Source organism: Astatotilapia calliptera, chromosome 13, assembly GCF_900246225.1.
Source record: "Astatotilapia calliptera chromosome 13, fAstCal1.2, whole genome shotgun sequence".
NCBI lineage: Eukaryota > Metazoa > Chordata > Actinopteri > Cichliformes > Cichlidae > Astatotilapia > Astatotilapia calliptera.
Genome location: NC_039314.1, coordinates 15,759,539 through 15,771,170, shown reverse-complemented (window position 1 = coordinate 15,771,170; position 11,632 = coordinate 15,759,539). Strand labels below are relative to the sequence as shown.

Genomic DNA, 11,632 nt, shown 5'->3' with positions numbered 1-11,632 from the left:
TAATACTGTATAATTATGGAAGGTTCCTGTGGTGGAACTTCAAGGTTTCTGTTAGTTAATTGTTTTTCTATTACTTTGGTAATAAAGAGGTCTTTATTATTGGGGACAGCTGTAAAACCTATAAAAATACAGTTAAAAATCTAAAATCCGAACCTTATGATATTGTGGAAGACTTTCTTAAATTTATGTATTATTCACATTATTTTATTGTATAATGCCTTTCTGCAACTAGATTTTAGCATGTCTCAGTGTCTCTCACACTCATACTCTGATGGTCGTCTGCCCCGTGATGATGGCTGCTCTCACCAAGCTTCATTCTGTCTGTTTTTATTAAATCCAGTTCTAGAGCATTAAGGGCTAACACAGACAGACGACCCATCACATTCACATCGGTCAACTTAGAATCACCAATGATCCTAAATGAAAACTTTTGGGCTGCAAAAGTACCTGAGGAGAATAATGCCTCACCTTTCACCTTTGATTTCCAGGTAAAGACCCCCCCCCCCCCCCCCCCCCCCACACACACACACACACACACACAAAACAAACAAAAACAAAACAAATCAGGTCAGTCCGATTAAAAATGTCTTTATGTCTTTTCCAAGTGTGATAGAATAGAAAGGATATTTTAAGTGACCCAAAAAGGACTGTATTGATTACACAGTAGAACACAGAGTCATAAACGGGCAAAAAAGTTTTTTATTTATTTTATATAAAACTCCATATCAAATGCAGTTGACTTCAGCCTATATGCTGATAACAGCAAAGATATTATACATAAAAACCACACATAAAACATCGTAAAACGTAAATAAACTTCTAATCGGGATATAGGAACGCCCTCTAGTTTCCTTGTTTACCATTGGCTAGAAGGTGTTTGCTTTCAGACCAATCAGGTGCAGGAACGAAGCAGAACCAGGAAGTTACGAACAGGGCGAAGAAGTTAGAAGACACTGTGGGAAATATTTTCCATAAATAGTTTAAACTTAAGGTCACAGTGACTTATCTGAAGGTTCCTTCTCACTCCTGGCATGTACACATTTTTAATGAGCTGCTTTTTCGAGTGTTTTAAACGCCGTTAAAACATTTGTTGATTTGCTTTGCTAGAGCATGGAGTTAAAGGACGTGGAGAGGCGCTGCTGTGTTGTCAAGGTGTCAGAGGCGTCTTCGGCAAAGAAACCGGTGAGCTGCAGCGGAGTTGTTGTCCACCCTCGCACAGGAATCATCATATGCACCGGACTCCCGTTTTCACGTTTTATCATCGACGGAGACCCCCTCTACTGGGACCACGACTTCTTGCCACCTCGCAGCTTCAGTGCCAAACTTCAAATCTGCGTCACCTTTCCAACTGACACCAAGCAGAGCGCACGGAGAGCAACAATCACACCCACTAGAAGCAAAACAGCAGCAGGGCAGAGGGAGGCTGCAGCCGAGCTGCTGATGCTGGTGAACTGCGTGGAGTTTAAACACGCTTTCCAGGCAGTTTTCCAGGAGGCCGACCAGTGGCGTTTCCATTGTGATGAGGATGAGGAGCTGCTCAGAGATTTCCACTTCCTCAGCTGGTTTGCTGTACTCAGGGTAGGTGTGGTGCTAGACAGCAGCCAGGATTCAGGCACCATCCCCTGGCAGAGCAGTGCGCCTCTCCAGAAGGGCTGCCCTGTTGTTGCCTGCGGCTCACCTTTTGGCTCCCTCTGCTTGGATCTCTTCATCAGCACCCTCAGCAGAGGCATCATCAGTAACCTTGCTGGAGAAGATAACGCTGTCATCCTCACAGACGCCCGCTGCCTGCCAGGCACAGAAGGTGGAGGGTTGTTTGTGGTGAAAGGTGCAGGCAGCGTGCATCTCATCGGGCTGATTGTGTCTCCATTTGGCTGGAAGGCCAATGAGTGGATTGGCCTCACTCTGGTCTGCTCTGCCCAGTTGGTCTTCAGGAATCTCATCAGCTGCCTGAGTGTCCAGGATCCCCTCAGAAATGTTTGGCTTCATCCAGGAGAGTCGGACATCCAGATGTCCACCGCTGCTCACGAGTCAAAAGCTGTTAAATACCCCACTGTTTGCTTTGTGGACAGCGGGCAGTTCTGGGGTTCAGGGGTTGTTGTCGGCTCTCGACTGGTTGTGTCGTGCAGGCATGTTGTCAACAGGAAGTCTAAAGTCCGCTTGAAGTTCCACCATAGGGACAGGTGATGGCACATTTACTATCTTAAACCCCCTCCTAATTGAAGCAGAAATTAATTCAAACCTTATTAAACACTAAAATGTGTTAATCCGCTAATCTTAGTCTTCTTTTCAAACCTAACACAGTTTTGGGTAGAAAAAAAAAACAAGCATAAACAAGTACTAGGAACTTGCCTGCAGATTGACCTGGTTTGGATGAGAGAAAATCAAAAATATATTCAAACTTGTGCATCAAATTCTTGATTTTTAACGCCATTAAAGATGTATTCGGTACTATTATTCCAGCCTGGAAAAAAATGAGTGCAATTTATAGGCAGTAATAAACTTCTGAATGTATGGACAGTCCTATAAGCTGACATGGACTTGCTGCATCAAAGACAAAGCTTTCTGTATGGATCTACACCATATGGGATTATGGTCTTTTCCTGTTTATTTAGCAACTTCACCACATTTTGGAAGTATGTTTTGTGATCACAGAATGTGTAAGACTAATAATCCTCACTTTTTTGGCGATTTTCTTTTCTCAGAGTCCATGATTCAGTGGGTGATGTCCTTTTTTCCACTAAAGCATCTTCACCCTATGACCTCGCTTTGGTGCAGCTCAGAGATGCTGTCCCAGAAGCTGTGGTCTCACGGATGTGTCAGAGTTTCATTCCAGGTTTGATTTCAGTCTTGTGCAGCAGAAACAGTAGAATTATTGTTATTTTCTTATAAGCAGTTCCAGAAGAGAGTTTCTGCTTCTTTACGCTTAAAAACCGTTATGGCCTTTTCTAACTTCAGGTGAATCTGTAGTTGTCGTCGGATACGGTGGGCTGGGTCGGAGCTGCGGTCCGTCCCTGACCTGCGGCGTCCTATCCAAAGCCATTAGCTGGAATTGCCAGCCTGTCATGCTCCAGACCACATGTGCAGTACAAGCGGGAACCAGCGGGGGTGCTGTGGTGCAGAGATGCTCAGGAGAGCTGCTGGGTAAGGAGGTCCTGCAGGAAGAAAGCCATGTGCCCCTTTTGAACAGAGGGGGGCACATGATAACCACAGAAAACGTCTCTGTGCAGGGAAAAGTCAGCTGTGCTTATATCAGTGGTTCAGTCAGCACTGCTGTGGCTTTGAATTCACAAAAAAATGTTTCTTTGTTGTGTTGCAGGGATCGTTTCCAGCAACACGCGAGACATGGCCACTAAAGTGACTTACCCACATCTGAACTTCAGCGTCCCAGTGACTGTTTTCCAGAGATTGTTGCAGCACTTTGAGCAGACAAAGGATGTTAATGTATTCAGGGAGCTGGACAGTACAGAAAAAGAAATCAGGAGGGTGTGGAGACTACAAGGTGCTCAGAGCAAACTGTAACCGAGGACCCCTGCACTACACTGACACGTGGTACAGATGACAAATCAGAATTAATTAGATGAGACATTTGCAACTGAAGGAATAATTACTGCTTAATTGTCATCTCAGAGTCATGTGGTTAACCAGAAAATCTTTATAAGGGTACTAATGTTTACAGGTACTTTAAGTACATTTATACCTGTTTAATTGCACAATAATTACATTAAATTAATTTTTTTTTCAGCTAATGATTAGTGTTTTCTTGGTGTGCTGCTGGATTCCCAAGGTTATAAAATACATTTATCCATTTATAAAATAAAATAAAAAAGATTACGTAATCTGCTGGGATAAAAAAAGTGAATCATCCAACTTTTGATCCTTATTTATGTTACAGTTACAGCATCAAAGACACATTTCTCAGAGCATGTGTTAGGATTTACACCTGCGTCTGGTGCATACAGTTTGTTTTTTTTACCAGGCGGGGAGGAATATTCAGCATAATAGGCTGACAGGCTGCTGAAAATGATTGGTCCCTTTGGGTAGCCAGAGGACTGCTGTCGGTTTCAGGTATTCAGACATCTGTTGGCAGACGTACCCACTCACAGTGAACACATTTGAGGGTTCACCCACTGGGAAGCTACTGGTTCTTATTTCCATTATCACAGAAACGTGAAACTGAGAAATGACATTTCAGAGAATTGGTTGCTGTCAGTTTTTACAATGCTAAGACGAGCTTTCTGGGCCTGAACTCCTGAGGATGTGCATACGCTCTAACATGCTGAAAGGTTTCTATTTCACTGTTCCCAGGCTGAATAGTTCATAGTGGAGTTTTCAGCAGTGTCCCAAGGAGGCTGAGGAGAGAGTTTTCTAAAGGCATTGTGCTGTTCGAAGTGCTGATATGCAGACTTGTGTCTGTATCTCATTTCTGCTGGTTTCTCATAGCTACAAGCCACACTTCACTGCAGAATGAGGTGCAGTAGGGGTAGAAATGAGCTGAGAAGGACACTGAATCCTTAAGGAGCATTTCGCACAGAGACGCATATGGTGTTTTTTTTTTTAAATAGCATCTAATTATAGGTGCAGTGTTCGTCCATGCTGCACTGCTCATTAAAATAAGGCAAATATATAGATTTTAATTTGCTATCTGTAATCACAAATATGGCTAGCCTGTCTGTGCACCAGTAACCAACTTTGCTAGAGGAATTTTTATTTTAGAAGATGTAGTAATATTCTGAGCAGTTTACACACTAGTGGAAAAACTCAAAGGAGCACTTTTAATTAAGAGTATAGCATCAAGTCAGTTAAACTTCTGGGATCTTGATCTGGTCAGTTAAGTAGCAGAGGGTTGTTAATCAGTTTCAGCTGCTTGGGTGGTAATGAAATTAACAACAGGTGCAGAAGAGAAGCAACGTTGAGACAATCTTTCTCACTAGTTTTGCATTTAGCCAGGGTCAGAGCCTCTAATAGCATGAGGTGATACCTGGATTCTACAGACATTACACAGGTAGTTCAAGTCTTCCAGGATACCAGGTTTGCTGCGTCTCCCAGCACAGTCTCTCGAGCATGGAGGAGATTCCAGGAGACGGGCAGAGAGCCTGTCAAGGCCCTGTTGAAGGGCCTGAACCCATTAGCAGGACTGGTGTTTGCTTCTTTGTAGAAGAAGGATGAACACTACCAGAGCTACAAAATGAGTTCCAGCAGGTCACTGGTGTGAATGTCTCTGACCAAACAATCAGAAACAGACTGAGGGTGGCCTGAGGGCCTGACATCATTTAGCGGATCCCTGCGCTCACTTCCCAGCACCATTAAGCCCGATTGACATTTGACATAGAATACCAAAATTGGCAGGTCCACCACTGGCACCCTGTGCTTTTCTTAGTTAAAAGCAGGTTCACCCTGAGCACATGCGACTATGTGAAAGGATCTGGAGAAGTTGTGGAGACTCAAGACTGTCCAGGACCTCAGTGATGGCCTGGCCCACATCTGGGAAGAGATTCCCCAGGACACTGTCTTCTCATTAGGAGCATGCCCCAACAATGTCAGGTATTCATACAAGCACGTGGGGGCCATAGAAACTACTGATTACCATTTTGAGTTGCTCCAATCAATTTTAATCATTTTTTCCATTTGATTTTAAGGATTTCTTTGATTTCAGCCCTGTATAGTAGGGGTGCAACGCTGCACAAAATTCACAGTCCGGTTTGATATTTTTTTGATACAAAAAAATGTTCATGCCTTTTTTAATTTGTCATTTATTAAAATTATAAATATATATTTTAACTCAAAAGTACAGTTTTTAAATGTAATGTTGCTGAAACAACAAAATAATAATAATAAAAAAATCTATCTGCTCGAGGAATCACTCATCTTTGGAAAAGAGAGTTTATTACAGAGAAATGGCTCTTTCCAAAATAAAAGCTATACTATACGCTTCTTCTGGGCTATATTCTCAGCAGCATATTAAACATATCAGGTCCCCATAAGGAGAATCCTGTGCTAACGGCTGTCTAAATGACTCGGGTAAAGTTTGTAGCATGCGTGCTTGTTGTTTTTGTCTGCTTCCACTTGTCTTTGCACTAGGATGATGTCGGCGTAAATGTGCAGTCATGTTCGTTGTGTTCCCACTAGTGCTGTCAGCGTTAATCTCGTTAAAATGACATTAACGCCACAACGCGGCAAATCTCCGTTAACGAGCTACCGCGGATTGCCCCTTGCGTGGGGCTGGACAGCGTCAACACATTAACGAGCAAACTGCGCTAACGCACTAGTTCCCACCCATGTAATTGAGCACTGCGTGGTACATCCGACATACTGTTTTACTTTTGTCCATGACAGGCTTACCTTCAGGGTCATACTTCACATGAAAACCAAAATAGTTCCAAACGCCAGATTTGAATGAGGGTGGGGGAGGTTCAATTTCGGCTAGCAGACAGCATCTTTAGAAGAAAAGTTGATAAAATCTGATGTGTTTTCAATGTGTTCCAGCAATTTTGTTTGAGTAATGTAGTATCTAACAGTTTCAACTCGATGTTATATGGGTGTTGGTGCACACGTGTAGGTCAGTATTATGAAACAACAACAACAAAAAAAGTAAAACAAAAAATAAAAGCAGTTCATCCAACACAGTCTTAGGTAAATTTGTTTATCAGAGAATTCTGGCAAAATCATGAACCCATGCAAGGTGACTTTGCTGAGTAAGCTTCATCCTCTTGACGTCAGTAATGCACGTAAGCACCTTTCTGTCTGCCAGACTGACTCGCTGATATCCTGGCCAAAAATGAGATGTTCTTTTACAAACACAAACACTTATTGTAAGAGTGCTGTAGGACTTTTTTTGTAAAGGATCCCTTACATTTATCAAATTTGACTTGTTCTTTTAGTGTCTCAATCAAAATTTCCCTTTGTCCAAAACTCTGTTTTATGACTAACCGTTTGCCTAATTAATCATGCCCATCAGCTATACTTATGTTGTGCTTATTTGCCATTTTTTTTTCACACTAACAAGGTGCACAGGAATACAATCAACTTTCTAAACCAGCATGTTATTTTTGTTATTTTATTGTATTGTTCAAAGAGCAGATTTAGAGACAAACAGCAGAAAATGACAGATTTTAGTACTGCTTTTCAATGTTCCAGGAAAAAAGGAACAAATGTCAAAGCTATGCATCAGAAAGTCGGCTTTCTTAGCTGACGTGTCATTTCAAAAATATATTTGTAGTGTTTTTTTATTTGTATTTAGTGGTCTCAGTCAATAGTTCTCCAGGCTTTCTGAAGTTCTTTCTCTGGACACTGGCTGTTTTTGTTTCCCACCCCCATCATTGTCAATCCTCAATCCAGTCCTTGTACCTGAATATTTTCAGAAGAATGCTTTTTGTCAAGCTACTTAATGCTAACCTATGAATCATTTAAGCATAAGCAAAGACTGGTACCTTGTTAACACACTCAGTATAATGTCTTTTATTGAATCAGACGTGTTAAAGTCAGACATTCTTTTAGATGAGTGGCTCCTCAGTGTTGCACTCACTCCCCACCTCCCCTCCTCCTCTCTCTCACTCACTCACTCACTCACTCACTCACTCACTCACTCACTCACTCACTCACTCACTCACTCACACACACACACACACACACACACACACACACACACACACACACACACACACACACACAGAGCCTCCAAGGGCATCTCCATACAAGCTCTCAGTGAGCGGCCTGCCACTAGAATCATTACTATATTTTCTCACTTGTTACATCAATTAAACTTATACCCGATTAACTATCAGCAAACTCGCATATGAAATATGATTCCCTGTCCCGATTTCCTCTTCTTTATATTATTTGTCACTTTTTAAATATAAACTTTAAACCTGTAGGTTCGATTTTCCATTTAGAAACTGCATTTACTTGCCTCGTCTTTGTCTAATATTTAAATTGATTTGATCTGAAACATTTAAGTGTGACAAACATACATAAAATTGTACTATCATACCATTTCTCTTATTCAGAATCATGTATAATGATGGGCTGGAGACATTTCTTTTCACATTCCTGTAGACACACACAGACACTAATCTATCAAGGTTACAGCTGTCTACACACACAAAATCCAGACATTAGAACAAACATTCATCATCTTAATTAGATGTATATTTTGATTATATCATTAAGAATAAAGATGATTTACTATTAGCAAAAGCAAATACAGATAAACTCTGTCATAGCATTTTGTATCTCTGTAAACATAAAATGCTGGATCTTAAGACCTTGTCCTCTCTTTCAATCACACATTTCTTGACAGCAGCCAACAACCAAAGAAGAGCTTTGAATATCCTTCAAGAAGCCTGGTGAACTATTCCTGAAGACTACTTAAAAGAAATGACAAGACAAAAGTTTGCCCAAGAGAGTTTAGGCTGTGTTGAAGAATAAAGGTGGTCATAGTAATTATTCACTTTCAAGCTCATTAAAATTGTACAAACTCCTCTTATGCCTTATACACTCTATTTCCCTGTTCCCAGCTTCCTTGGAAATTAAAGGAATGAAGAGCGGTTCAAGACTTTTGCACAGTGCTATAGATATTTTGTATATATGTATGTCTATAGGATAGCCCAATATTTTCTTACCGGTGAATTTAAAGTCCCTCCATTCTCTGTTAATGAGTTGATATTAAAACGCTAAATAAAACAAGCTATGCGGCTGGTTTCAAGGGTTCCAGTGGTGCTAAGCTCCAAAGTTCAATCTCCTGGTAACCCACATTAACACTCCTATTGAGTTCAGGTCAATCCTAATGCATGTTATGTCATTTTGCACTTCTGGATGGATGCAAACTGCATTTCGTTGCCCTGTACCTGTGCATGTGCAATGACAATAAAGTTGAATTGTATTCTATTCTATTCTATTTTCAGCAAATAGAGAGCTAGGCTCCCCTTGTGCAGCCGGGGAACAAGATGCTTTGGCTCCAGTTTAGACATGAAAAGAAAAGAGAACACACTCAGTTGTACGGTGGCCACTGGAGCCACATAGATACGTTTATTTTATTCCATTTTTTTATTAAACACAATAACCAATCCACACTATGATACGATGTACACTTGTCAACTAAGCAGCATGTTCTGCTAGTCTTTCAAGGCATTGATTACGGGACTAATAGGTGACATTCTGCCTTCTGATACACACAATATATACAAGCTAAAGAGTGACGCATGAGAAACCTTTTCTTAAGTCATGAATGAGACAGAGCACTACTGTCACATAAGAGCTGAAGCATAAGAGATGAAAATGGCAAAGTCAAAAGGTGCTTTTCAATATTCTAATGTGGCTTTCTCTCTTTTCTTTTCTTTTTCTTTTTGCCAGATTTCTGCCTTAAAGCAAATCTGATTATCTAAATGTTGTTAATCAGCAAACATAATCGATGAAAGATGCCAATTTGGACGACTGAAGCTTTGTTTATTTTATTCTTTTTAATGCAAAGCACCTGCAGCTTCTTAAAGTCTCCATTATGCATCAGCTAAAAAGTGCTCAAAGATAGTTTAAAGGACAGACAACAGAAGAGAACAAAGATTCACAAGTATGAAGGACAAAATTCATGACACCAGACCCATAATTTCTTAACTGTGATCCCCCCACCCCTCCCTTGCTCTTTATCACCCTGTAACAAGAATTACTTCCATAGCATCTGTATCTTCACCCTCCCAACCTGTGCCACTTTCCCCCCCTTTGCTTTTTTTATAATCCAGTGTTGTTCTGAGTGTGAGCGCTTGATCCCGTCCATCTCTTTGCAGGATTTGTGTGTATAAGTGTGTGTGTGTGTAAGTTTGGGACCACCGAGATGCTCCTTTAGAGATTGGTTGGCCCGTTTACCAGATATATCCCCCGTCATCCACCTCTCCCACCTCCTCTTCTTCAGCCTCCTCTGCAGTCTCCTCGGCTTCTTTCTCCTCCTCGTCTTCCCATCCAACCCCACTTCCAAAATCACCTGAATATGCCATTTCGTAATCTGCGGGAAGACGGAGAGAAATCACACGGGCATGGGAGGGGGGGGATGCAGAGAAATCGAATTATCCGCTGTGGCCATCTTGCACATTGCAATATATTCTGTTCAGCATGCCTTCCTCTCAGTTTTGATGGAGTCCTTTCTGTGCCAGTGAGAAATGCTAAAATCAATTTAAAAACACTGACTGCAATGGCAAAAAAAAAAATGGGGGGGGGGGGGGGGGGGGGGTGTTTGACTTTGTCTGGATTTTAATAGCTATTTCTAAACCTTGCCAAGGGACCTATTCTTATCAGGCACAGGTTCAGTCCAACCAGTCCTCATTTATCTTGAAAGACTTTTCTCACAGCGACAAGCGGCGCTTTAGAATGCAAATGACTCCGGACACATGAATGTGGCACTTGGTCCCTACTGTGAGTTATGCTGCAGTGGGCCTCGGCCCTTTAACATAAAGAAAGCCTTGTGCAGAATGCATGCAGCGGGGACACGTGCAGAATTGCGCCGATCTGCACTGAACTCTCACTGCATTCAGCTTTCAAGTTCAAAAAATCTGTTTTTTATCGGTATGCAAAACCTTTCGACACTCACCGCAATCTGGCTTGCCAAGAATCCTCGATCCGGCCACTTCTCCTCCGTTTTGGTTGACACACCAACACTCCCCCCTGTCACACTGCTGCTTCCTGTAGAAGCCGTCTTCGTCACAGCTAGGAATGAATCGACCTGCCATTTACACGCACACACATAAATAAATAAGAGCAGAGTAAGGTAAAGAGGCCTCGCCTTCAATCTCGCACAATTTCTCAGTGTGGCTCATCACACATGAGCCCAAGTGACAATATAATGCATGCAGCATATGTGGAGGCTAATTCTATATTCCATGAAAACAATATGTTCATGGAGGAATACCCAGAGGAAGTCAGCATGCTGCAGCCTACTGAGGTGATGTGGGGGTGGCTGGCTATCATGATGTTATAAGGGAGGACGTATAAAAAGCAGCCTGTGATCACACCTAAGTGTAGCTGTGTTTGTCAGTGAGGCAAAAATTAGCCTGGTTGTAAACTTCAGAGATGGGCGGATCTGTTGTGTTGCTTAATTGTTTTTTGATACATTTGTAAATGTAATGAAAAATAATAATTAGGGACGGCTGAACTGTCTATCCAGTTTTTCGGGGGAACGTCAGCGCGTCAGGCTGGCAGACTGCCCCCTGCTCACCGCTCTGTGTCCTTGGAGAGTCTTGACTCAGAGCCCAGTCAGCAAGACAAAATCAAAATCTGCAGTGCACACATGCACACTCACACATAATCCCACACTGCTCCTCTTTACTTCTTAACATGCACGCGTAAGACAAACACAAAGATGCCCGTATCATGTTATAATCCACAGAAGGGATCAGGGACTAACCCCCTGCACCTACCAAACTTCCTCTTCCCGCCGTCTAATACTTGGATCCTCTCGAGTTCAGCAAGGCAGGGGGGTTCTTAAAAGAAGTGGAAATAAAGGCACAATTAGTCACAGAAGAGAGAAAATAACAAAAATCTTAGAGAGCTGCAACTATAATCCATGTATTTTAGGACCCTTTCTTCCCAAATAAATAACTGCACAATCCTGGGACCTAGTTTCTGCTCAGCTGCTTGGCTGACACGCTCA

General features: G+C 42.0%; 2 protein-coding genes across 6 annotated transcripts in view; one reads left to right on the top strand and one right to left on the bottom strand.

Moving 5' to 3' along the window:
- Positions 1 to 854: 854 nt before the first annotated feature.
- tysnd1 (trypsin like peroxisomal matrix peptidase 1) lies at positions 855 to 3,746 on the top strand. 4 transcript variants are annotated; one of them, XM_026190070.1, is made up of 5 exons: positions 855 to 991; positions 1,108 to 2,180; positions 2,703 to 2,833; positions 2,956 to 3,141; positions 3,317 to 3,746. In XM_026190070.1, the coding sequence occupies exons 2-5, from the start codon at positions 1,111 to 1,113 to the stop codon at positions 3,517 to 3,519; spliced, it is 1,590 nt and encodes a 529-aa protein (XP_026045855.1). In that variant the 5' UTR covers positions 855 to 991; positions 1,108 to 1,110; the 3' UTR covers positions 3,520 to 3,746. The 4 variants fall into 4 exon arrangements, with proteins under 4 accessions (XP_026045855.1, XP_026045854.1, XP_026045852.1 ...); XM_026190069.1 differs by having other exon boundaries at positions 855 to 1,012; XM_026190067.1 differs by having other exon boundaries at positions 855 to 1,029.
- Positions 3,747 to 8,988: 5,242 nt separating this feature from the next.
- spock2 (SPARC (osteonectin), cwcv and kazal like domains proteoglycan 2) overlaps positions 8,989 to 11,632 on the bottom strand; it is a 39,091-nt gene continuing 36,447 nt past the window's right edge. For both annotated transcript variants that reach the window (XM_026190253.1, XM_026190254.1), the window contains 3 exons: positions 11,400 to 11,462; positions 10,574 to 10,705; positions 8,989 to 9,991 (listed from right to left, as the gene is read on the bottom strand). In XM_026190253.1, coding sequence (XP_026046038.1) covers positions 9,852 to 9,991; positions 10,574 to 10,705; positions 11,400 to 11,462 — 335 coding nt within the window. In that variant the 3' untranslated portion in view covers positions 8,989 to 9,851. The remainder of the gene's footprint in view (positions 9,992 to 10,573; positions 10,706 to 11,399; positions 11,463 to 11,632) is intronic.

What these genes read in the sequence shown, in the direction of transcription:
- tysnd1 (XM_026190070.1), top strand. Translation starts at nt 1,111, where the DNA reads ATGGAGTTAAAGGACGTGGAGAGGCGCTGCTGTGTTGTCAAGGTGTCA. An exon ending in GTGTCAGAGTTTCATTCCAG is followed by an intron (nt 2,834 to 2,955) that starts GTTTGATTTCAG and finishes TTCTAACTTCAG; the next exon opens with GTGAATCTGTAGTTGTCGTC. An exon ending in ATGCTCAGGAGAGCTGCTGG is followed by an intron (nt 3,142 to 3,316) that starts GTAAGGAGGTCC and finishes GTTGTGTTGCAG; the next exon opens with GGATCGTTTCCAGCAACACG.